Source organism: Oncorhynchus tshawytscha, linkage group LG02, assembly GCF_018296145.1.
Source record: "Oncorhynchus tshawytscha isolate Ot180627B linkage group LG02, Otsh_v2.0, whole genome shotgun sequence".
Taxonomy (NCBI): Eukaryota; Metazoa; Chordata; class Actinopteri; order Salmoniformes; family Salmonidae; genus Oncorhynchus; species Oncorhynchus tshawytscha.
This window is the reverse complement of record NC_056430.1, coordinates 51244535-51271465: the sequence shown is the minus strand read 5'-3', so window position 1 is coordinate 51271465 and position 26931 is coordinate 51244535. Positions and strand designations below refer to the sequence as shown.

The 26931-nt window shown below is 41.9% G+C and overlaps 1 protein-coding gene and 2 long non-coding RNA genes across 4 annotated transcripts in view; 1 reads left to right on the top strand and 2 right to left on the bottom strand.

Moving 5' to 3' along the window:
• LOC112267456 (ubiquitin carboxyl-terminal hydrolase 37-like) overlaps positions 1–26931 on the bottom strand; it is a 63888-nt gene that overhangs the window by 16590 nt on the left and 20367 nt on the right. Inside the window, exons 2-3 of the mRNA XM_042300593.1 lie at positions 13271–13623; positions 12654–12815 (exon numbers count right to left, since the gene is read on the bottom strand). Of these exons, the coding sequence (XP_042156527.1) occupies positions 12654–12815; positions 13271–13623 (515 nt within the window). The remainder of the gene's footprint in view (positions 1–12653; positions 12816–13270; positions 13624–26931) is intronic.
• Positions 112–2366, top strand: LOC121839968. The gene is made up of 3 exons (XR_006079254.1): positions 112–700; positions 787–844; positions 1044–2366. It is a non-coding gene; the product is annotated as an uncharacterized LOC121839968 (long non-coding RNA).
• On the bottom strand, positions 17939–25093 carry LOC121839966. Of its 2 annotated transcripts, XR_006079251.1 has the most exons (4): positions 24669–25093; positions 22073–22135; positions 21500–21729; positions 17939–19637 (listed from the first exon to the last, which is right to left on the bottom strand). It is a non-coding gene; the product is annotated as an uncharacterized LOC121839966 (long non-coding RNA). The 2 variants fall into 2 exon arrangements; XR_006079252.1 differs by lacking the exon at positions 22073–22135 and having other exon boundaries at positions 18884–19637; positions 24669–24951.

The window sequence follows — 26931 nt, the reverse complement described above, 5'->3', positions numbered from 1 at the left end:
CTACCTGAGAACGTGTGTATTTTCGTTAGCTTGGTTAAGTTATGCTTGCTAGCCATATTTGCTAGCTAAAAATAATTGTTATTCATGTCTTCTAAACATTATCTAACGAAGATACATTGACAGGGGAGATTACCGTGAGGGCTGCCTGTCACAGGTCCATGGGGAAGAGTGAAAAGCCGTACAGCATGAGAGTAGGGAAAGGTTATAGATGGCTACTAGGGACCTTGTTAAACATCTCCTGTGGGACACTGTCATCATGGTCAAAATGTGTTGGAAACAGCGTCAACGTTTAATCTTATCAATAGATAGATATTAATGGTGGGTCCCAATCCCAATTTAGAATTGCCCACAGGTTATTTGTTAAAGATCTGTTGATGCAGTGTTTGGTAATTGTGTTACACAATGTATTCCTGTATAGTTAAATGAGCCCCTAGTTAAGAAGACCAGACACTACTGTTTATTGTTATTTATGGGGCATCATTCTTGTTTCTCACTTCAGTCTTTCATCACACTTATCTTCACAGATGGTGTTAAAGCACTCCGTACCAGGGATCGTGGTCCAACGCCACTGCTCCTGTGTTGCAGGAAGTGCTGTGTGCAATCATCTGGTGGCCCTTCTTTACCAGACAGCGCACTACTCTCAACTAAACATTCCTGCTGCACAGACACAGAACAGCTTTGGCACGAGCCAAGAACACTTGTGAGTCTATCAATATCCATAAAAAAATGCACCTGAAAAGTATTCAGCCTATGTAACAGTAAATCCTTGTTAATTATTGTGTGAAGCCAGGTCCGGTTGATGGGATAGAGTTCCGTAAACCTACTGGTGTGCTGATGGAATAAGGTAAGTCGGAGGTTCCTAGAATGGAAACATTTCTAAAACATTTTCTTGTGATTTTTTAAAATCTATAAATCTGTACATTTTAATCCATTTTATTTCAACTTTTGGGCTTGTGCTGTTTCTGGAAAAGTCTGTGTCTGCTATGAGTCTGTGTCATAGTAATCTCTCCAACCTGATGTTAAAGTTTTAAAATGTTTTGCAGAAGTTGGCTCTACAAAGCACTCAATGGATATGCCTGACATGGACCTTCTCCGCGTCTCAGAAACGTATGCCAACTTTTCTCCACTTACTGCCCCTCTTGTGACAACAATAGAAATGTCAGCTGATGTGCCCCTGGTTGAGTCCGCCTTTGGGCCAGTGCAAGCTGGCAATGTGCTGTCCTATCAACTTCCACAGCCAAAGACCCGTGAAATTGTGAAAATTGCCGATGCCCCTTCTCCACTAATACTTCCGGTAGATGGCAACAGGCTTCAGTCTTCCCAGTGTGCTTACATCCTTAGCCACCAGGGGCAGTTCCAGGTCAAGGCATTAGAGACAACCTACGAGATGTCACACAAAGTTGAGGTTGCTTACAAGGGAGCAGAGCAGCAGCCCGGAATGGCATCAGCTCAGGAAAATGAGAATAACATCGTCTCGTTTCCGAGAGGTTTGCCATGTCCGGGGAGAGACCTCAGCGGACCGCCTAGCTGAGCGGATGTTCAAGGGATCTGGTGTGCAGACCGTGGAGATGAAGAGGGGGCTAGCCATGGAGCCAGTGGCTGTACAGGAGTACTGCACACTGAAGAACGTTAACTTCTTTCCATGTGGCTTCGTAGTGCACCCAGATGCTCCGTGGTTAGGATCCTCTCCAGATGGCATCATATTTGATCCCAGTGTGAGACCACACTTTGGACTCTTAGAGGTCAAGTGCCCAAATGTACAAAGTTATGTTGACTGCCTTTACCTGAGGATACAGAATGGAGAGCTGAAGTTGAAGAGATTTAATGCTTACTACTGGCAGGTGCAAGGTCAAATTCTTCTCACAGGTTGTAGCTGGTGTGACTTTGTCATCTGTGCACAGGTGGACATCCTAGTTGAAAGGATATCTAAAGATCTACAGGTTTAAAAAAATATAAGAGAGAAGGTTGAACACTTTTATTTTTACCACTACTTGCAGAAGTGTCTCTCGCACCTGAATGGATCCCCTGCATGGGTGCCGAGTTTAGTGGTTTCATGAAAAATAAGTATTGATGTTCTTGTGAAGAAAACTGCAGTATAATATATTTGTTTAAAATAATGTATTTCAGCAAATGTTCAACAGTTCAGTAAATCAATTACACATCTCTAACATTGTATACAGTCTTGCATTCTGGCTATTCTGTGTTTACTTGATTTCTTTCCCCCACCCCTAAACTCATTGCCTAATTAAAGCCAATACAAGCTCCACACAAACTGATATTCACTACAACACAAATGATTGATACATGTCGTAGATAAACAAATTATTATTTTGCTACTACCAAATAAACACATGTACATTTACACTGGCTTGGCCCATGCTCTGACCAAAGGTCCATTTTGATAGTTGACCAAAAGGCAAACAATTGGTTGATGCTGCCTGAGATGGTCAGGGGGATGACTGTGTCAAACAGCTTGTGCTCCTTTACTCTGCAGATCATTCTTTCAACATGTACTCTCAGCCTGGCAATGGATTGGGTCTCCCTAACCTCATGCGCTGGCATCTGTGTGCATCTTGACAGAAATGCTGGCCGGTAGACCTTGCACGGAACAATGTCATCTACGAGAAAGCCCTTATCCACCATAATGGCCATGTCAGGGGAGAGTAAGGAAATCATTCCAGACTGCTTGGAGATCTTGTCACTCACAGATCCAGCACACAACGATGACATAAAAGTGACAGCTCCATGTGGTGACGTTCCCAACATGCCCTTAAAGGTACAGTGTGACTTGTAGGAAGAAAACACCTCACTCTGCAGTAGGAGTGAAGATGGTGTCTGGCAGCGGAGTTCAGTGCAGTCGATCACTATCTGGGTGTCTGGATAGTCCTTGAACTCGGGTGGCAGGTGGGCTTTGACGGTTTCCCTGGGGATCCATATCCGTGCTGATCCAAGCAGACAGTAGAGGAAGTTGGCCCAAGAGATGATAATCCGGCTCACTGTCGATTGGTGGATGCTGAACCAATGGGCCAAATCCTTCTGCTTCAGACCCAGCGACAGATGAGTCATAAACAAGAAGAACTCGTCGATTGATGGCAGTGTCTGAGCGTAAAGAAAAATGTTTTAGTACAATATAGTCCTTATATTCGGTCCATAACAAAAAGTAAATCATGTTTTGAAATTACAGTAAGATCAAATAATATTCTAAGTATTTAATGAAGTTGTCCCTTACCGGTTTTCTTCGAGTAACCCTTTTTTCAGATGGATTGGTGCTTGTGACTTATAAATTTGGTCTCTGCTGCCCGCTCAGTCAAGTGCCAGAAGGCCATCAGGTGGGTGTAGTTTGCAAATCTAAAGACAGACCCAGAGTATTTGAATACCAAAAAAACTCATTAGTATTATTGCCCATCTTCTCTGAGCATCAAGTAGCACTAGACATGACCAAGCTGCTATTGTAGCCTGTTTTACTTGTTACTGCAATTCTACTGTAATTCATAGCAGCTATCATCACAGCAGTGAATTTGTTTTAAATGTTCCATTATTTAACCTGGGAAGTGGACTAGGAACCAAATCTTATTTGCATCGACGACCTGGGAGCATTTTTGGGGGTTAACTGAAATCTAATGTAAAGACAATATACAGTTGAAGTCGGAAGTTTACATACACTTAGGTTGGAGTCATTGAAACTCGTTTTTCAACCACTCCACAAATTTCTTGTTAACAAACTAGTTTTGGCAAGTCGGTTAGGACATCTACTTTGTGCATGACACAATACATTTGTCCAACAATTGTTTACAGACAGATTATTTCACATATAACTCACTGTATCACAATTACAGTGGGTCAGAAGTTTACATACATTAAGTTGACTGTGCCTTTAAACAGCTTGATAAAATCCAGAAAATTATTCCATGGCTTTAGAAGCTTCTGATAGGCTAATTGACATCATTTGAGTCAATTGGAGGTGTATCTGTGGAAATATTTCAAGGCCTACCTTCAAACTCAGTGCCTCTTTGCTTGACTTCATGGGAAAATCAAAAGAAATTAGCCAAGATCTCAGAAGAAAAATTGTAGACCTCCATAAGTCTGGTTCATCCTTGGGAACAATTTCCAAATGCCTGAAGGTACCACGTTGATCTGTACAAACAATAGTACGCAAGTATAAACACCATGGGACCACGCAGCCGTCATACCGCTCAGGAAGGAAACGCGTTCTGTGAACGTACTTTGGTGTGAAAAGTGTAAATCAATCCCAGAACAACAGCAAAGGACCTTGTGAAGATGCTGGAGGAAACAGTTACAAAAGTATCTATACACATAGTAAACCGAGTCCTATATCGACATAACCTGAAAGGCCGCTCAGCAAGGAAGATGCCACTGCTCCAAAACCGCCATAAAAAAGCCAGACTACAGTTTGCAACGCACATGGGGACAAAGATCATACTTTTTGGAGAAATGTCCTCTAGTCTGATGAATCAAAAATAGAACTGTTTGGCCATAATGACCATCGTTATGTTTGGAGGAAAAAGAGGGAGGCTTGCAAGCCAAAGAACACCATCCCAACCGTGAAGCACGGGGGTGGCAGCATCATGTTGTGGGAGTGCTTTGATGCAGGAGGGACTGGTGCACTTTACAAAATAGATGGCATCGTGAGGAAAGGAAAATGATGTGGATATATTGAAGCAACATCTCAAGACATCAGTCAAGAAGTTAAAGCTTGAGGAATGGTAGGTAGGACGCCATGGTAGGACGCCATGTGCGACTGACGTGTTTTCCGTTTGCTCCCGTGGTATTCTTAAAGTTTACGTGAATTCTGCAGCAGAACCATATTTATTTTCAAATATTAATTTGGTGATCCCTTTCCGTAAAAACCAAGACTACTTTGCTTCTGAATGTCAGCATGTCGACCAAACATAAGGCCAAAAGCATGACTTTGAGAAAGCCTTTATACATTTAATTTATTTTCTCTCTCAATGCTTGTTATAAGACTGGGAATACAATTATATACATCTACAAGTGGTGCTTTTGTCATTCCGTTTGCACAAGGGATTCGCCTTTTTTTTATTTGAAAAAAAAAACCATACAAATCTTTCTTTTTGCTGCTTGATCCACTAACAAAATGCGACTTTAAAGAGCGGGACTGTGGGTTTAGGTTTAAGACCGCACTCTCACAGACATACTGTGTGAAGAGAACATGTTCTATTTAGGCTTGTACCTCGTTTGGGGAGGTATTGTCTGGGATGGGGGGAGGGGGTGGGCAGGTTGAATTGTTCAGTTCTAATGTTGTCATTCTGTCTTTTTAGTTTTTTTCCTGTTTTTTTTTTCTGTACTTTTTCCAAACATTTACCACCGTACATTATTACTCTGAGACAAGTTATTCTGGGGGTTTTGGGCGCTCATTGCTTTTCCATTCTATGCTCTAATGACAGGGTTGAATAACGGGAATGCCCAGAGGGGCCGAAATAATGCGATCAAGTACATTTCTTGGAACACCAAAGGGGTTAACAACCCGGTGAAGCGTAAGAGGGTGTTGACACACTTAAAGGGTTTGAATGCAAATATTGCATTTCTACAAGAGACTCACTTGAGGACTGGTGAGCATTTTAGGATGCGTAAGGACTGGGTTGGTCAAGTGTTCCACTCGAACTTTCATAGTAAATCAAGAGGTGCTGCTATTCTGGTTGATAAAGCTCCTCCCTTTGTAGCTTCTGAGGTTATTGCTGATCCTAAGGGACGATACGTCATAGTAACCGGTGAACTGTTTTCTACCCCTCTTGTTTTGGCTAGTGTTTATGCTCCCAATTGGGATGACACAAGTTTCATTTCTTCCTTTCTGTCTGCTATTCCCAATTTAGATTCTCATTTGTTGATTTTAGGGGGGGATTTCAACTGTAAAATGTCCCCAGTTCTTGACAAGTCCTCACAAACAAATACAGGCCCATCTAAATGTGCCCTACTTATTCAACCCTTTCTTCAGAAATATGCTATGTTTCCTACATCCTACAGATAGACAGTATTCCTTTTATTCTCTTGTTCATCAAACATACTCCCGGATTGATTACTTCTTTTTGGACAAAAAACTTCTGCCTAACCTTCGGCAGTGTACTTACGAGAGTATTGTTATCTCTGACCATTCACCATTAGTGCTTGAACTAGAGTTTCCCCAGCGACCTCCTATGTGTTATCAATGGCGTTTCAACCCCATTTTACTCTCAGATAAGGAGTTTGTCAATTTCATTTCTTCTGAAATCACCTTATTCCTAGAAACTAATTCAACACCAGGTATGTCCTGCTCTACCATATGGGAGTCTCTCAAAGCATACCTACGTGGCCAAATTATTTCTTATACAGCCAACAAAAACAGAGTTCGCTCCCAGCGACTTCGGGACCTGAGCGAGTCCATAGCCACATTGGATGAGAAGTATGCTACGGATCCTTCCTCTGATCTGCATAAAGAGCGCCAACTACTCCAATCTGAATTTGATGAGCTTTCTACCAGGCAAGCTGAACAGTTACTCTTGCGAGCTCGATACAAAGTCTATGAACAAGGCGACAAGGCCAGTAAACTCCTTGCGCATCAGATCCGTAAATCTGAGGCCTCACGTTTAATCCCACAAATAAGGACCCCGTCTGGTGCCACCACAGTTATCCATAAAGATAAATAAATATTGGGTGAGGGATGTGTTGTGCTCTCTGAAACTAGAAAAAATTCAATTCAATTCACGTGGGAACCCCAAAATGTTTGATGAGGCTTGGGCTCCATTCCGGTCTTACTTTAAACAGTCCATCCTCTGATGGCATTCCAATTAATACTAAAATAAGTCTGTGACTTAAGGGTTGGAGGAGCTTCTCTCTGTGTTTTTGCTGGGGGAGGGGCATTAAGGTCCATGTGCTTATTGATTGTGATCCGCAGATGCCTTGTTCATCTTGCCCGGGCAGAGACTGAAGTGTGAGCTTGTTTTTCCCAGTTATTTTTACATTTTGTTCATGCCTACATGAATAATCATTCTATTTTTATTTTATTTTTTATTTTAAAGCATTGTGAACTTTTTTTTTTTTGATCCAGTGGATGGTCGGTCTGTGGCCATGACTCTCTGTGAGTGGTTGCATTTCTCCACCCTTATCCCTTGACTGTTTACAGGAACAATGGTGAGGTGTTTGCTCTGTCCCTGTACTATAGATTGCCCTTTAACCTCTGTAGCCTTCTGCCTGGTGTGTTTAACTTGTCTAAAGTATGGTATCTTTAAAGCTATTTTTTTATTTGTATTTTTATTTGTATTTTTTTTCTAGTTGAGTATATTATTTATATTGCTTTGTCTTGTCTGTGTGTGTGTGTGTAAAACTTAATAAACAGTTGTTGTTTTTTAAATGTAAAAAGAGGTTAAAGCTTCGTTGCAAATGGGTCTTGATGACCCCAAGCATACTGCCAAAGTTGTGGCGAAATGGCTTAACGACAACAACGTCACGGTATTGGAGTGGCAATCACAAAGCCCTGACCTTAATCCTATAGAACATTTGTGGGCAGAACAGAAAAGGTGTGTGCAAGCTAGTAGGCCAACAAAACTGACTCAGTTACACCAGCTCTGTCAGCAGAAATGGGCCAAAATTCACCCAACTTGTTGTGGAATTGTGAAAAACTGAGTTTAAATGTATTTGGCTAAGGTGTATGTAAACTTCCGACTTCAACTGTGCATTCAATGTGCCTACTTATGCTAAGATACGCTAGCCTAGTTTTAAATAACAATGAACACGTTCTTAAAGGTAAGATGGACTTTGGGATAATAATAATAATTCATAGTAAATAAAACAATAGTAATGCTGGATAACAATAAATCGTTACTGTACCTTGTGTAAAAATGCATATCCTCGTCAGAACCAGAAAATCACACCAAAGCCGTGTTGGGCGGTCAGTTTCTCCAGCTTGGCTCGAAGCTCCTCAATTTCTCTTACGTGCTCATGATTTGCCATTAGGGCCGTGTCCATGGCTGCAGGTTCAGGGGCTGCACAGTAATCATGTGTCTGGACCTGATCAGAGATGGCACAGTCCATAGGCAGCGCACCTTGTTCTTCATCCTCCTCAGTCAGAGCAGGAGGCTTCAGTCTTCTTTCCCAAACACCAGGTCTCTTTTCATTGTGCCAGTTCCATGAGAAGACTGTAGGAACAAAACCTATTTTTAGGAATTGTCGCTCCCCAATTTTTCCTTCAACAAAGTCACTGTCATTAGCACCTCATACGCAGGGCTGTAATTTAAACGTAGCCATTGCAAACTATTTCAGTCAGAAATGCATCAACAACAGTTAGATAGCTATCAAGCTAATGATAAAAACAATAGCAGAAATCGCTGCAGGAACTCATCAACCCTGTAGGAAGTAAATTAGAACATTGGAGGCGGTATAATGCACAGAGCCTATTGATTGTCTCTTCTCTCTTCAGTCACGTGCTACATCCTGTTGTTATGTGAACGAATGGCTGAGCCTTGGATACATCCAGTATTGCCCCAAACGCGCATTACTTGTTCACTTACAGCCAGTAGTGATCATAACACCCCCACCCCCCTTGTTGAGGCTGGGCAGGGAGTGTTGAAGCAGGGCTTGGTGCTACCCCTGTTGAGGAAGGTCTAAGGATGTTGAGGCTGGGCCTGGGACTACCCCTGTTGAAGCTGGGCTGAGGGTATTTAGTCTAGGCCTGGTACAACCCCTGTTGAGACTGGGCTGAGCCTTTTGAGGCTGAGCTTGGTGTGTGGAGGCTGGTCCAGGTGCTGCCCCTGTTGAGGCTGGTGCTGGTGGACCTGTTAGGCCCTGTGTGCTGGGGCCTAATGCTCTCCTGCCCTGAAGGGTGAAAGGAACCACTTACTGTACATACAGTACAAATATATAGCAACACAAGTATATAGATGAAAAGAGTAAGCAGTACCTGAACATATAGAAGAGCAGGTAAGCACTCCGGGCTCTGGTCCTCAGCACAGTGGCTTCATTGGACATTGACACTTGGCTGTCGTTACAGCAGAACCAGTTTCCACTGGCATTCAAGATGTCACTAATGTAGTGCCCTGTGGAACAAAGAAGACAGTCTCGAGGTCAAGGGTCAGGCTCTTGTGGGTAATGGAGTGTGTTATAACAGTTAAACAGTTCATTTGGAAGGTATTTTATCTGTTACAAGTGTCAAGTTTGGAAATCAGAGATAAGCACATACACGTGGCATGCCTCTCCATTCCTTTGAATTAAATTGCGCAAACTCTAAACATATAGCAGTGCTTGTCGGGATGGCACTTCGCTCTGAAGCCTGCAGCCTTGCTCGCTTGGTCTAAGGCTATCGGAGGGTCTAATTATCCCCTACACCAGGGTTCCCCAACTGGCGGGCCGTGGCATTTTATTTGGCCTACCCCATGTTTTCTGAGCAAACAATTGTAATTGTTAAAAGACTAAAAACACCAGCAAATCAGTTCCAAGTGATTTTCACTTTGGAAATCTGATCCAAAGTCTTCCTACGCCTAATAAAGAGATATACGTGATTGTACACAAATGTAAGCAAGGTTTGAAATTAGTCAAATATGATATCTGTTTGGGCTTCTTACGGTCAATTTGCAGTCTACAAATTATTATTATCCCCGGCCTTCAAACCTTGATCATTTTCATTGCAGAGGCGCACGTGAATGCGCATATTTAAAAGTCGAGGAGAAGGGAGTTATTTGGGATTCAGCCTATGCCATATGTACTGTGCATCTGCATGTGTGTGTTTTAAGGTATTTACCTACCGGAGTTTGCGGAGCCTCCCAAATGAGAGACTACGCCGGTCAACTGGTAGTAGCCAATCACTGACTTCACTGGCTGCTGCTTCTGTAAGAAAACACATATGATCATTGGATTCTCATTTCCCCTACACACCACCACACTGTCTACAGTCCACTACACTACTCGTCTACTGCAGGAGGTCGACTAGATCATGTACTCCTCATAACTATCTCAGTGTTCTGTCAAAACTTATATTTCACTGGTTTCACTCTCTATCTCTCCACTACACTACTTGTCTACTGCAGGAGGTCGACTAGATCATGTACTCCTCATAACTATCTCAGTGTTCTGTCATAACTTATATTTCAATGGTTTCACTCTCTATCTCTCCTCACCACTGAGGCTGTCCACAGCACTTTCCCTGGTTCCTGGTCATTTGAATCTGAGGGGTCAAATATACATATAAAGAGCTGTGAAAACGTGGTCGCTTGTCTGAATTGCTCTGGTCTAAAACAGCTTCCGTACATCACTGAAGATGTCTGAGAAACATTTTAATTTGCAGCTTCTAGCTTCTCTGTCTGCAGGACCGTTTTGGGAGTGGGTGGATTGTGTGGTGTTGGAACAAGAATAGTGTTGTGATGCCATGACCTACCTGAACAGCAGAGGGCGCAATCTTTGGCCTCTCCAGGTGGGTTGGGGACTTGGCTGGCGAGGGTCTGGGGGATGGACACCTGGATATTGGGGGTCTGGTTGGTGAGGGCCTGTGGGCTGGCACTGTGCAGGGGTGGCACCGTGTCCCCACAGAAGGTGGAGAGCCTCAGCTCCGAAGGAAACAAAAGAGGAGCCTCCAGCTTCTCCAACCCCCCAGGTCCTCCAAACCTCTTCAGATGCAGAACCAGCACACTGCCCAGAGACAGAGAGGAACAGACAGACAATGAAACCAGTCAACAAATAACAGATGAGTGAAATTTGTTTGGTGGTGCTAAGGAAGGTAATTACTCCTAAATGCTCAGGACACAATGACCACTCATTTAATTAAATACTGCCAGTTCTATGAGAGGTTATACAGGGGCAACTCACAGAGGCAGTGTGTGGAACTGCTCCACCTTTGAGGCGTGGAGGCCCTTGCAGCCCTCACATGTGAATTCAACCTTTTCTCCCTGGGTTAGAAACAAAAGCATTACAAAATGAGTGATACCACTACAATAATAAGATACCGTATTCTGAGACAGTGGGCAGCTTGCCCTGGGTGTTAGTCTCTACACCCAGGGCTAAACCCTACGTGCTGACTTTGAAAGTGAGTGCTAGGCTGCTTAGCAAGGTGCGCTCAGAGCTGAAGTCCAATGAGAGGTGATTGTAGTCCTCTCTGGTGGATGACTCGCGCCCACAGCTTCAGAAGCAGGACAAAGAGAAGAAAAATGCATCAGGTTTCTGTTTCAGGTCTCTACAATGTTATGCCATGTGTTTTGTAATATCATTTGAAGAAAGATCATGTTACCAGTAGATATATTACAACCAATGGGAGCTCTTACCTGGTACATGTGCGCACTGAGACAAGCTGGAACTCCAGCTGGGAAACAGGGCAGGTATAGTTCACCCCGAGCGTCTTCAGTATCATGCCCTCCTCCTTCAGCTGGCACAGCATATTCACAAGTAACTCGTGTGCGTCCTATGATGAGAAAGAAAAATACCAAGATAAAATCTAATTATTGAGAGAAAATGAACCCTTGCAAAAAGAGTGCATGTTCAGAAGAGAGTAGTGCCTCAGTTACCTGTTGCGTGTCCCCCAGATACTTCAAATCATATCCCGACAAGGAGTACTTGACCTTCCACATGAGGTCTGCTTTTGAGGCATGGTTTGCGCCACTGTCAGGTAGACCCGAGGTGCACATCAGACAGACACCTGTAGGGGAGAAAGAGAGTAAATTAGCAGCTGACTGGATGGTGTGAACCTACTGGCTTACGGCTGAAGAGGCAGATGAGCATATCCAAATATTTTTTATCTTGCGGCACCCCATTATTAGAAATGCATTCAATATAATTTCACCTTTGAGGACTTGAAGCAAAACCAAAAATGTGTTGTTTATTCTCCTAAGATATTTGGTTTGGATACTGCTCTCATTTCCAGAGCATTTTAAAAGCTACCAAATGTCCCATACTAAACAATGACCATGGGTAAAATCATTCTACAGTTTCCAAATACAAAATAAATAAATGTCATTGTTGTTCCTCGTTATGAAGATTGAAAACAAAACAAAAATGGAAATAAATAAATAAACAGAATATGAAGTGGTTATGGTTAGGGAAAGGGTTAGCAAAAGTGCTTTCCTAACCTGCTACGAAAATCACTTTCTATAGAAGTGGCATGAAGAGTGTGTCCCTCCTTGAATTTATGAACACAAATAATGGATGGGTGGGGGTGTGTCTACTTTTGTGCCTTCCCTTACCTGAGCAAGTTGGAGAAGGGGAGGAGCTCCAGAGTTGTTCCTGGCGTAGGATTTCCTTTGAGAAGGAAGGCAGGACCAGGAGGCACTGCAGGGTGGCGTTTAGGAAGCAAGTGTTGCCAATGATAGGCAACCTGTGAAGAAGAACCAGCCATCAGTACACACATAGAGATACAATATCCTAGAAACATTGAGTGGCCTATGTCATAAACCTTCATAGCTCTAGAAAGTGCTGACAATGCCAGCCATCTTGGTCAGGGATAAGTTCTATGTTACTCTATGAGTACACAAAGAAGTGGATGTCCTTTAGACCAAGATTACCATAATTCATGGGTTTATAAATATCTAATAAAACTGACATGCTTGATAGAAAGCCCCATCCCCATAGTATATCAGACATGGATCTCTAAACAATAAAGAGCTTATTTTCAATGCATCTGCATTGTGTTGTGGTTGCATTTGCGGTGTGTTTTGGTTTACCCAAGAAGTTCCATGTTGACCAGGGCCCCCGTTTCTCCTCTGGCCCCCTGGGTCTCCTCTGACCTTCTGGTGGCTGAGCTGGCCCTGGGAAGAGTCTGGCTTCTGGCACCTGAGCCTGACCTCTGGGGCCTTGGGCTAGAGTGGTCCTGAAGAGACAGAGGTCTGAAGGAAGGAGAGAAATAGGTGTAAAGCTTCCAAAGCAGAGATAGTATCACTACACAGTATCTCTCTTAAATACTATACTCAACTATAAACACAGTCTAAGTAGTAATGCATGTATTGATTACGATATAAATGCAGTATACTAAGTAGACCAGGGCAATAGGTTGGTATTCTATTTATCCACTAGATGTGATTAGAAGAGCCTAAAACTACAGTTTGAGGAAAGTAACTTTCTGGGACTGTGTTATCAAGCGTCTCAGAGTAGGAGTTTGATCTAGGATCAGTTTTTCCTTTTAGATCATAATAAATCAGATTATTATGGATAGAGAGGACCTGATCCTAGATTAGCTCTCATACTCTTGATTAACACTGACCCTGGTCTTGTAGCTCTAAAGCCAACTCTTCAAGGGGACTCTAGGATGGCACTGTACTTATTTTATTTTTGTTTGAATTACCTGACTGTTGCACCCTCTTGGCTGGTGTCTCCATGACTGTCCAGAGGGTTGGTAGGAGAGAGAGAACTAGGGCAGGACACCACTAGAGAGAATTTCACTGGGGAAGGGTGTTTGGCAGGTGACCTGGGGAGAGAGGGCTGTTTAGCAGGAGAGCAAGAATGAGAGGAACAGTTAACAGGAGAGGGAGGTGGATAGAGGGAGGAGAGTTGGTCAGAGAGTGAGGGGTCAGAGGTGGCGGAGGCATTCCGTTCAGAACGGTCAGTTGGAATTGGAGAGGGGGATGAAGTGCTACTCTCCTTCTTATTTCTTGTCTTCTGCTCCACATCAATTGAATTGGTTTTCTGCCATTTTTTCTGTTGACAAGAATATGTGTTAGTGCTAAATAATTTCCCCCCAATCCCCATATTAATAGGAACAGGTAGGCCTAAATCAGAGGAACTTGGCTATCTATCCTCAACCTCAAATAACACAGTTTAGACAAGTTACATTGAGTGGCATTTGCAAAAGCTGAACTTCATATACATTTCATGTATACTTTTTATGTATTCGTCAATCAGAATGTACTTTTACTTAATTCTTCCCACTAGGTCTAAGAGAAAAATACTACTCCAGAATTGAAGTAGTTGTTAATTGATTAAATGACCTGATTTCATACCTTTTTGCACCAGCAGAAACAAGCCATGTCGATAACCAATTAAGACTGATACATTTCCACATTACATCATTTTTCAAATTGGCTTTAAGACCATTGTGATGTCATCGGTCATGTATGACACCACAGTCTGGCAACCCAATCTAGAATTGTTTAAAATATAGAGTTCAATTATCAAAGATGTTTTATTGAAAGCAAAGTTCTGCAATATACATACAATATTGTAGATATGCTCCATAGTTTTATGTTCCTTTTTTTACACACAGTTTTTATATATTGTTTAATTGAACATGCCACCACAATAAATGCATTTTAAATGCCTACATCTTCCTTGTTTTTTGATAGCTTCCATGTTGTTTGTGGGTTGGTCATCGGTTTATTGAAATGCTAAATGTTTTTTCTCTTATTCACCAGCAGATGGACAAAGGGTTGGTCAAAAGAATGTGAACAGGTTTAGCCTAAACCTCAAATAACAATCCAGATTGGTTAGGGACAGTTTTCCGTATTCAATCTTGCCCTGAGGGCAGCTCTGCCTCAAGGGCAGAATGAATGTGATTGGTTCAATTAAAGCTCAATGGTCAGTGGGCAGAGCTTAAAGTGCCCAGTGAAAGTTAATAACCAATCTGATGGAGCTTAAGAATTTTGAAAAGACTAAATGGCCAAATGTGGCAGAATCCAGGTGTGGAAAGCTCCTAGATTTACTCAGAAACAGCTGTAATCGCTGCCAAATGTGTTTCAACAAGGTATCGACTTAGGGGTGTGAATACTTACAGTATGTAAATTTAATATTTTATTTAATTTCCAATACATTTGCAAACATTTCAAAAAATATGTTTTAACTTTGTCGTTATGGGGTATTTTGTATAATTGGGTGAGAGAAAAAATATATTTACTCAATTCTAAATGCAGGCTGTAACATAACAAAATGTGGAAAAAGTCTAGGGGTGTGAATACTTTCTGAAGGCACTGTATGTGAAGATGAATCCACTAATTAAGTCACTCTGGTTAGGCGCGTCTGCTAAATGACTAAAATGTAAACCTAATATGAATTAATTGTAAATTATGTATTGTGTCACGTTGGAGTCACTTATTGTAAATAAGAATAGAACACCATGATTAAAGATAGTCATGAATGAATCGTGAATAACGATGAGTGAGAAAGTTTGAGGTATAAATATCATACCCCCCCAAAAATGCTAACCCCCCCAAAAATGCTAACCACCCCAATGTAAGAATATTTTAAGATAATACACAACGCAGAGGACTAGAGGTCAATAGGGAATTAACAATCAATGGAAATAGTTGTTTTTCAGTTCAACATCTGTTTAGAATCTGTGTAGGAATTTCAGTCCTGTACTCATAGCTACATGTGTCAAGTTGTCATTGGTCCAAATACATTGAGCCTGAAAGAGGATACTTGTTATTTGCAGGAATGCAATCTGGTGAGGGCCCAAAAAGGTGACACTTTCGTTTTGTTGCACTGAAACATGCAAAAGAAATCCCTGCTAGTGTCACGCCCTGACCTTAGAGATCCTTATTATTCTCTACGTTTGGTTAGGTCAGGGTGTGACTCGGGTGGGGAAGTCTATGTTTTCTGTTTCTTTGTTTTTGGCTGAGTGTGGTTCCCAATCAGAGGCTATCGTCGTCTGTGATTGGGGATCATACTTTTTCCCACCATTAGGTTGTGGGATCTTGTTTTCTGTTTAGTTTCTATAGAATGACAGAACTGTGCGCTTTCGTTTTTTTGACTTTGTTATTTTGTTTGGTGTCATCAATAAAGATACGATGTACGCCTACCACGCTGCGCCTTGGTTTCCTTCTACCAACGAGAGCCGTTACAGCTAAAGAGAAGTGAAGGTTTTAACTAATTAAACAACAAAGAATATGATCTACATGATCATTCTCTGTGTGTAAAATAAAAAATGTTTAATGTGAACCTAACTCAAAGCTAAAAAATTATATAAAGAAATCAGTCCAATGTTATTTGTTACCTTGCCTTTACTGCAAATGACACTCAAGTCTCGAGAAAAAAACAATACACTAATATTACAGTTAGCCAATGACAGCCTTTATAATGCAACACTTATGACCACACACATCTAAATATTGCACTTGGGAAAAAAACATCTTAATAACCCTTGGATGCAATGCTGGTCAAATTTACCCTCCCTAATGTTTTTTTTTTTTTTGCTGTATTAACCACCCCCAAAATTTCATCATCTAATATTCCAGAAATTAATTAAACAATGTGTCTATAATGTTTTAACATCCTATTTTTGTTTTTTAATTTCTTATTTGTTTAAGTAAAATTATTTTTGCATCACTACCCCAAGTTTTCATATGTGGGTCAAATATGACCCTGATGTATTTCCTATGGAATTGACCACATTGCACTTGTCAAACTGACCCTTCTTTTTGCTACAACAATAAAATCAAAGTAAATAATCAAATATTTATTAAATATCTTGTTTTTAATGTTCATTAATCACCTTTTTCATTTCTCCTTTTTAACTCATTGAGTAAAAGGAGTTTCATGAGGAGGCTCATAAGAATGCTGCCAGATATACAACCAAAATGGTTTTACAGATGCCAATCTGAGGTATCCAATTCAGATGACACAGACTACAGTTGAAGTCGGAAGCTTACATACATCTTAGGCAAATACATTTAAACTCAGTTTTTCACAATTCCTGACATTTAGTCCTAGTAAGAATTCCCTGTCTTAGGTCAGTTAGGATCACCACTTTATTATAAGAACGTGAAATGTCAGAATAATAGAGAATGATTTATTTCAGCTTTCATCACATTCCCAGTGGGTCAGAAGTTTACATACACTCAATTAGTATTTGGCAGCATTGCCTTTAAATTGTTTAACTTGGGTCAAATGTTTTGGGTAGCCTTCCACAAGCTTCCCACAATAAGTTGGGTGAATTTTGGCCCATTCCTCCTGACAGAGCTGGTGTAACTGAGTCAGGTTTGTAGGCCTCCTTGCTCGCACACGCTTTTTCAGTTCTGTCCACAAATTTGGAATTGGAAGTATGCTTGGGGTCATTGTCCACTTGGAAGACCCATTTGCGGCCAAGCTTTAACTTCTTGACTGATGTCTTGAGATGTTGCTTCAATATATCCACATAATTGTCCTACCTCATGATGCCATCTATTTTGTGAAGTGCACCAGTCCCTCCTCGCAGCAAAGCACCCCCACCGTGCTTCACGGTTGGGATGATGTTCTTCGGCTTGCAAGCCGCCCCCTTTTCCTCCAAACATAACGATGGTCATTATGGCCAAACATTTATATTTTTCTTTCATCAGACTAGAGGACATTTCTCCAAAAAGTATGATCTTTGTCCCTATGTGCAGTTGCAAACCGTAGTCTGGCTTTTTTATGCCGGTTTTGGAGCAGTGTCTTCTTCCTTGTTGAGCGGCCTTTCAGGTTATGTCAATATAGGACTCATTTTACTGTGGATATAGATACTTTTGTACATGTTTCCTCCAGCTTCTTTACAAGGTCTTTTGCTGTTGTTCTGGGATTGATTTGCACTTTTCAGACTAAAGTACGTTCATCTCTAGGAGACACCGCTTATCCTTCCTGAACGGTATGACGGCTGTGTGGTACCATGGTGTTTATACTTGCGTACTATTGTTTGTACAGATGAACGTGATACCTTCGGGCATTTGGAAATTGCTCCCAAGGATGAACCAGACCTGTGGAGGTCTACCATTTGTTTTCTGAGGTCTTGGCTGATTTTTTACAAGATGTCAAGCAAAGAGGCACAGAGTTTGAAGGTAGGCCTTGAAATGCATCCACAGGTACACCTCCAATTGACTCAAATGATGTCAATTAGCCTATCAGAAGCTTCTAAAGCCATGCCATAATTTTCTGGAATTTTCCAAGCTGTTTAAAGGCACAGTCAACTTAGTGTATGTAAACTTCTGACCCACTGGAATTGTGATACAGTGAATTAAGTGAAATAATCTGTCTGTAAACAATTGTTGAAACAATGACTTGTGTCATGTAAAAAGTAGATGTCCTAACTGACTTGCTAAAACTATAGTTTGTTAACAAGAAATTTGTGGAGTGGTTGAAAAGAAGTTTTAATGACTCCAACCTAACATGCTGACCAGACCGGACACGTCTCCTGCGCGAGCACTGAGCGTCTGAGTTGCCAAGGGCTAAAATAGAACTCCTTTCTATTTCTGTTGCAGATCACGCTGAAAGTCCTGCCTCTCCCATCTCCTCATTGGTTATAGAAGCAGGTACCCACGTGCCATCTCCTCATTGGCTATACCCACGTGGGTGACTGAAAGACGAACTGCAAGGTACAAACTCCAGTCCAGTTGGTGGCGGAATTCACCTTAAATTGGTTGCTAACCGCAATACCAAGTCTGGATGTTCCGCCTCCCATTAATTCATTGGATCTCACAACAAACATACGTCCCCTACTTCCTGTAAACAAAAGCCAACGTGGGTGCTTGAAAGATGGACGAGGAGAGATTTTTCATCGAAGTAGAGAAGTACTCACTTTTATATGACCCGTCTTCAAAATTCTACAAGGATCCAACTAATAAAGATGCGTTATGGAGAGAGATTGCAAATACCATGCACAATTCAAGTAAAGTATAACAACCCAATGTTCATCCTTGGTATAAAACGAACTAGCTAGCGTTAGCTGAATGTAAATGCCATGTGTGCTGTATGCTTTTTTAAATACAGAAATGGTGGAATTGTACAATAGTTTTAAAGTGTAGAATGAATACACAAAACAAATGAAGATGTCAAAGTTGAACTTACTGTCCCATGTTAATAAACTACACACACACACACTCTCACACAGTGCATCTAAGTAGGCCTAGCTGCAACCATTCTGTCCTGGAAGTCAATTCTGCCTTCCACAGAGGTGAAATACTTAGTAAACTTTTCTCTGACAGAAACTGCCTCCTGACCTGCTCTGCTGGCCTGGATGGCTATGCCTCTCATGCCTTGCCTCATCCCTGCCCCACCCTGCTGTAGCCACATCTGTAGCCACATAGGGTATCAACCTTGCTTGGCAGTAGGTTTATTTTTTGGTAGAGGATCCTCCATCTGGCCGCAAGGATCCCGAATGCCTTCTCCAGTCATTCAAGCTCGACAGAGACGATAGTTGAAGATTTCTTTCTGGTAGCTGATGTTATGCCCGGCATATGGCCTCATCAGGTAGGGCTTTAGTGGGAAGGCAGCGTCCCCCACCATTATGTATGGTATCTTTCCTAAATCTTTGCCCCCAAGCAGAAAGGCATCTTGGGGCACCTGCAGGGTTTTTGATGCAATTGCCCTTCCAAGTGGGGAGTTGGCATAGACTTCTCCGTCACTCTTTCTCCCAAAATCCCCCACTTGAATAGCTGTGAAGCGGTAATTGGCATCCACAAGGGCGAGTAACACCACAGAGTTTAAAAAACGATTTAAAAACAATTTAAAAACGTCTCCCTGAGTTTGGTTGTTTGGTGATCATAATATGTTTTCCATCAACCGATCCCAAACAATTGGGAAAGTCCCATTTTTCATGAAACTCTTGAGAAGTTTATCTCCAGGTTTCCTCAGTGGGTCGTGGCAGATGGATCGCCAGCATCTTCCTCTCTATGGCCTAACAGGTCTCCATAATGCACTGCGACACTGTCTCGAATCCAAGACGATAGGTGAAGAACAGGCTGCAAATAGAGTCTCCAGATGCCAAATACCTGTAATGACAAAATAAATGTTTTGTTATTGGATAACAATCAATTGTATTTTACTCTTCACAGAAGTTGAATTGTGCAAAACCAGATGGAAGTCCCTCCGTGACACTTTTGTAAGGCACCTACGGAAGGCCCAGCCCAGTGGTTCTGGGGAACCAATCAGAAAGAATGGAAATACATGAAAATATGATCATTCTTGATCCCTTAAGTCCAGCCAAGAAGGTAAGTTATAATATACATTTGAATTTATTGCACAGAATTTTAAATCTCATCAAATTGCAGTATTGCTGGCTTTATTTTCTACCTGCTAAGTCACTACATGATTGGTTCATGTCAGCTGGTATCCCATTTCTGAATGAGTGATTATATAGGCCTATAGATTACGAATCAGTCTCTTATTACAGAGGAATGATGAAAACCAGCAGTATTAGACATTATGGCCTAGATTTCAGAAATATGATTTATTGAGCCTGAGCTGAGGTTTCGAAAGTTTACTTAAAACACTTTTAACTTTTCATTTATGTTGACCTTTTTTCAGCTCAAGGCAACCTCATCCTTGAAAATGCTGATTCGCCTCAGACACAACCTATGGAACCCGATGACACTGAAGACGACGTGGTGTCCCTGAGCCATGACCCTGTGCTTCAGATGCCTGAACAACAGTCAAGACCAACCACTACAGGCACAGCTCAAGACTGGCAGCCAAGAAAAAGAAAACAGAAAGTCAACTATCAAGATGTGGATGAAGAGCTGCTTGCATTTGTCAGGAAGCCAATCCATTCTGCTGTTACCTCAGAGGAGGAGGCATTTGTGCTCAGCCTTGTACCAGAGCTGAAGAAAATAGCAAGAAACAAGGGACGTCTGAAAGTGCAATTACTGTCATTGATTGTAAACTGGGATGACCAGTATGCAACACCTCTGCTACCACCTCTACCACCACAATGGCTCTTTGATGCTCCACATGGAAGAGCTGGACTGCGGCCTATGATGTACGGCCAGCCCAGGCATCAATACTCCTACTCACCAGGATCTAGGTCTCCCAACACATAACTGGGATGACCAGCAGGCAACACCACTGCCACCACCACGGCCCGCAAATACTCCGCACGGAAGAGGTGGACTGCAGCCAATCATGTACGATGAGCCCAGGGATCAATACTCACCAGAACCTAGGTCTCCAACATATAGCTGGGATGACAGTACATTCAGTACATTCTCTCAAGAGAGCTAGGACAGAGACTCCCAGCCACATCAATAATCATCTCTGAAAAGGCAGAACCCAGCCCTGCGCATACTTAGGCCCATGTTCTGTTTTAGTGTTTTAAAAAGGGAAACATTTATGTATGCACTATTTGCACTTTGTTGTTGCAGTTATATATGCATTGCACCTTGCATTTAACTTTGTTTTAATTGTTTGTTTTTGCTATTCATATTGTTATTGGGAGGGATATGCCGTATTTGTTTACATGCCTTGATGTGACCGTTAATGTCACCTACAACATGTTCACCATGCCTTGATGTGACTGTTAATGTCACGTACCTGTTCACCGTGCCTTGATGTGACTGTTAATGTCACCTACACGTTCACCATGCCTTGATGAGACTGTTAATGTCACCTACAACAGGTGCACCATGCCATGTTTTGACTGTTTGTCACCTTGAATAATAATAAATAAAAGACTAAACAAAGAACAGTGTGTCTTACTTACCTTGAACATAATGAAGACACTATAACTGGTCATCTGCTTCCTAGATGTAATGGAACATAGGCCTAACATCTGTGGAGCATCATGATCACAAGCTTGCTGGAGTTTCTTTACATCCATGCACCTGCTTACACAATACAACCTTTTCCAATAACTAACCTTAGAGTGACAGCTAGTCTTTGCTTAGGCTCTACTGGGGTCCTGTAGTTGATCGTCTGCTTGGTGAGGTCTGGGCCAACAAAAGACAGTCTCCATCTCTTCTGCACTCATCCGGAAGTATCGGTGATGTGGGCAGGGTCCAAGAGCAGCTCCTGGACAAGGTGGTAGTATTGCCCATGCTCCCTTCTCAGCACATTTATGGGATGCACCCATAACTTCCTCCTCCTTCCCTGTGCGCCTCAATAATACAAGGGCGACCAAGTTCTGTTTTAGCAGGTTAATTCATGCATTTCAGAAAAGCATAAAGTATTGTTTATTTTTAGTTGTATAATATTAGTTTCTTATTTCATGGGCTTTTATTCAGTAAATGCATTGTTTATATCTCATACCAGAGTGGTTTGGTTGTAAGGTGAAAGAGACTGGCTAATTACAGTAATCAGCCAACCATGTATATTATTGGCATAATGGAGTCTGAGAGGAAAGTGCCTAAATGTGTAAAACAATTTGCGTTTATTGAATGTATTAACTCCTGTCCTGGCATCACTATTGTACAATATGCAATCATGTACTTACCCATGTTATCACTCCTCAATCGCGGTGAAATCAGAAGAATCAAAATACATTTCAACAGGGTCACTGGAAAATGCAGGCAAGAAAAGGCGCTAAAAACAGCGTTCCGCCCCCAAAATAATATAATTGGTTCAGAGTTTGCTTTGATATTTTAACCTGAGTGTCGTGATAACGTGTGGTGTGGGGGGACAAAATCAATTTGCGCACGATGGTGCACGCACTTGGCGGCCGGTTTGGGTTCCGTGTAAGTGTATGGAAACTTCCGACTTCAACTGTATATGCCTGTGGGTCAAGTTGGAGTTGCTACCTGGTAGTCCAGCTGTCCTAGATGATTCTACAGATGTGGAGAACTCCTCAGAGTGAAAACCAGTCTTACTGGACTGAACCCCCCACTAAAGGCAGGACCAGAAGCCATAACATCCTGAGGAACTGCCCAGGGCCTGCTCCAGGGTCAACAGTTATTTCACCAAAAGTTGCCTGAGAACTGTTCATTAGTGACAACAGCATTGAGGAGGTCCTAAAGAGTACACATTTAGAAGGACAGATAACAGGAACAGCAAAAGGGATAGAGTGGCAAGAGGTCAACAAAGAGGAACTAAAGGCCTTTATTGGCATGGTGAAAAGGTGGGCTGTCTCCACACGGGAGCTATTTTTGGATCCACTGCAGAATCCAATGTATAAGTCCACCAGGTCGGTCGGAAGATGTGAGGATATCCGTCGCTACCTGAGGCTGGATGACAAGACGACCAGAGTGTTCAGAGAGGCAACAGACCACCTGGCAGCCTTCTGGTATGTGTCCTATCGACCTGCAGAGGAAGGTTCATCCCCAGCGACTACGTCAGTGGATGAGCAGTTTTCCTCCAGACATGACGCTTGGCATTCCATCCAAAGAGTTTAATCCTGGGTTCATCAGACCAGAGACTCTTGTTTCTCATGGACTGAGAGTCCTTTAGGTGCCTTTTGGCAAACTCCAAGCGGGCTGTCATGTGCCTTTTACTGAGCAGTGACTTCCGTCTGGCCACTCTACCATAAAGGCCTGGTTGTTGGAGTGCTGCAGAGATGGTTGTCCTTCTGGAAGTTTCTCCCATCTTCACAGAAGAACTGAGGCAATGGAAAATGTGGGGTGATGAAAGAGAGCCACCACCACTCAGAGCAGCCAAGGCCAGAAGAGGAAGAGGTGCCAGCTCTGCCCAAGCGCAAAGGATAGAAAAGTCAGCTGCTGGTGTTCTCAGTGCAACACATCCGTCTGCAAAGAGCAGTCACATGCTTGTGGTTTGTAACAAATGCATGGACTAAGACAGCATAAGTAAGCATCACACACACTTTGTTCCTTTTAGTGTTCACGTTTTCTAAATTCACAATTGTTAGTGTTGTCATTTATATTGATGACGAACTTTGGATTTTCAAATAAATGTTTTGAAATATTATAAAACATGCTTAAGATGGTTTTATTTTGTTGCTCACACTAAAAAGGTTGAATGTGAAAAATATGCTCATATTTTCAATAGCTGTTATGCATTTTCATCATATGTTATCATTGAAATGTGTATCAAAATGTTGAAGAGTGACAAAAAACATTTCAAACAATAAAATAATTATTGAAAAGGTCCAAATCAGAACTCAAAAGATTTATGTTCCACAAAATTGATAATATTTTAGACCCATATAAATAAAACATATATTACATTAACGGTTCATTTTGACCCGGCATATGCATTCTTGGGGCGTCATGTTTACTATGCATCTTAGAGTTAAAGTAGAAATAGAATGAAACAAACAGGCATTTTATATTTGATCTATTATAGTAGACACCGAGCAAGTGCACAAGGCTACATGTGTGAAAAATAACCTTCAGAGTAAAAAAATAAATAGAATAAAAATCACACAAAAGTGTTACTGTCAAGTTCAACACAACAAAAGCCATATCTTTGGGCTACACTGCACGTAATAACATTGTACAAGTTCTGCCTGTGAACATCTGTTCTACAATGTGCAGCAGAGCATGATACCCTTTGTTGGCACAATTGATCTCTTTCAGGCCGAGAGTACACCTGGCATACCTCTTTTTATCCACTGAGAGTGAAAGTGTATGGCGTTTCTTTCACCTATATTGGCATCCAGCATAAACCAGGCCCAGCTCCAGCTACACTTGATCCCTGAATCCACTTGTTTAACAAGCAACGCCTCATTTTCACCTAATTCTCTCATTCTAAAAATTAACCATAAACTGTCGAGGGAAAACATTAGTTCACAGACAGGAGTTAGTTCGTTAGCTAGTTAACATTTCACACAGATTGTCAGGGTCCAGTAAGCAACTAACGTGTTATAACTTGAGGAACGGCAAGGAGTCGTATAACGTTACCAATTAATACTATAGCGAATTGGTTAGGTAACTAACGTTAGCTCATTTGATGCTGTAACGTTAGCTAGCTGTTTGGCTTTATTAGCCAGCTAAGTTTCAAACAATAAACCAATTATTTGATCAGCTAAGTTTGCTAATGTTGCTCAACATTTCTCAGGCTAGCTAAAGGAGAATTCGATCCAGCTATAGCAAGATACAATACTAACAATACTTGTTTCGCCACACTTTCTCCCTCACCTCAAACTTTCAAAATGCCAGTTGTTTTTCGATTACAGCTCACGAAGTACGCTTCATCGCCTTCTCACCCCGGTCTCCGTGATCTCACCTACCTCTTCGTTATCGTTCAGCGGACGCGCTGCTGTAACTGGCGAACTGCCTTTGCACCCCACTGCTGTCTTTCTGCAACTAGAAAATAGCCCTTATGCCCTTATATCGGACGTTCTGAACACACTTCATACCGGCGACAGTCTAGTTGTTATCGACGATATAACATTACTACCACTGTGTCGCAGTTTTTTACTAGTTGTCTTCAGGACTTGCCTCAAATTAATATTCATCATGTACATCGAATTGTTAAATCAGCCTATTAGACTCCAGCTAGCAATAATTAAAATGGGTTCAATATGTATATAGGAAGCTACTTAGATAAGTATGTAGGTGAATAACGTTACCAAGTCAGTGACAGATATAACGTTAGCTAGCGACAATCATATTAGCTAGCTAATTTAACTATTAACTGTAGCTAGCTAGATAGTTACTTCGTAAAATGATGTAACGTTGGCAGAATCTACCTGAGAACGTGTGTATTTTCGTTAGCTTGGTTAAGTTATGCTTGCTAGCTATATTTGCTAGCTAAAAATAATTGTTATTCATGTCTTCTAAACATTATCTAACGAAGATACATTGACAGGGGAGATTACCGTGAGGGCTGCCCGTCACAGGTCCATGGGGAAGAGTGAAAAGCCGTACAGCATGAGAGTAGGGAAAGGTTATAGATGGCTACTAGGGACCTTGTTAAACATCTCCTGTGGGACACTGTCATCATGGTCAAAATGTGTTGGAAACAGCGTCAACGTTTAATCTTATCAATAGATAGATATTAATGGTGGGTCCCAATCCCAATTTAGAATTGCCCACAGGTTATTTGTTAAAGATCTGTTGATGCAGTGTTTGGTAATTGTGTTACTGAGACACAATGTATTCCTGTATAGTTAAATGAGCCCCTAGTTAAGAAGACCAGACACTACTGTTTATTGTTATTTATGGGCCGCATCATTCTTGTTTCTCACTTCAGTCTTTCATCACACTTATCTTCACAGATGGTGTTAAAGCACTCCGTACCAGGGATCGTGGTCCAACGCCACTGCTCCTGTGTTGCAGGAAGTGCTGTGTGCAATCATCTGGTGGCCCTTCTTTACCAGACAGCGCACTACTCTCAACTAAACATTCCTGCTGCACAGACACAGAACAGCTTTGGCACGAGCCAAGAACACTTGTGAGTCTATCAATATCCATAAAAAAATGCACCTGAAAAGTATTCAGCCTATGTAACAGTAAATCCTTGTTAATTAGGGTGTGAAGCCAGGTCCGGTTGATGGGATAGAGTTCCGTAAACCTACTAACTGGTGTGCTGATGGAATAAGGTAAGTCGGAGGTTCCTAGAATGGAAACATTTCGAAAACATTTTCTTGTGATTTTTTAAAATCTATAAATCTGTATATTTTAATCCATTTAATTTCAACTTTTGGGCTTGTGCTGTTTCTGGAAAAGTCTGTGTCTACTATGAGTCTGTGTCATAGTAATCTCTCCAACCTGATGTTAAGGTTTTAAAATGTTTTGCAGAAGTTGTCTCTACAAAGCACTCCATGGATATATGCCTGACATGGACCTTCTCCGCGTCTCAGAAACGTATGCCAACTTTTCTCCACTTACTGCCCCTCTTGTGACAACAATAGAAATGTCAGCTGATGTGCCCCTGGTTGAGTCCGCCTTTGGGCCAATGCAAGCTGGCAGTGTGCTGTCCTATCAACTTCCACAGCCAAAGACCCGTGAAATTGTGAAAATTGCCGATGCCCCTTCTCCACTAATACGTTAGATGGCAACAGGCTTCAGTCTTCCCAGTGTGCTTACGTCCTTAGCCATCAGGGGCAGTTCCAGGTCAAGGCATTAGAGACAACCTACGAGATGTCACACAAAGTCAAGGTTGCTACAAGGGAGCAGAGCAGCAGCCCGGAATGGCATCAGCTCAGGAAAATGAGAATAACATCATCTCGTTTCCGAGAGGTTTGCCATGTCCGGGAGAGACCTCAGCGGACCGCCTAGCTGAGCGGATGTTCAAGGGATCTTGAACACAAAGGGACTTTGTCATCTGTGCACAGGAGGACATCCTAGTTGAAAGGGTATCTAAAGATCTACAGGTTTCAAAAACTATAAGAGAGAAGGTTGAACACTTTTATTTTTACCACTACTTGCAGAAGTGTCTCTCGCACCTGAATGGATC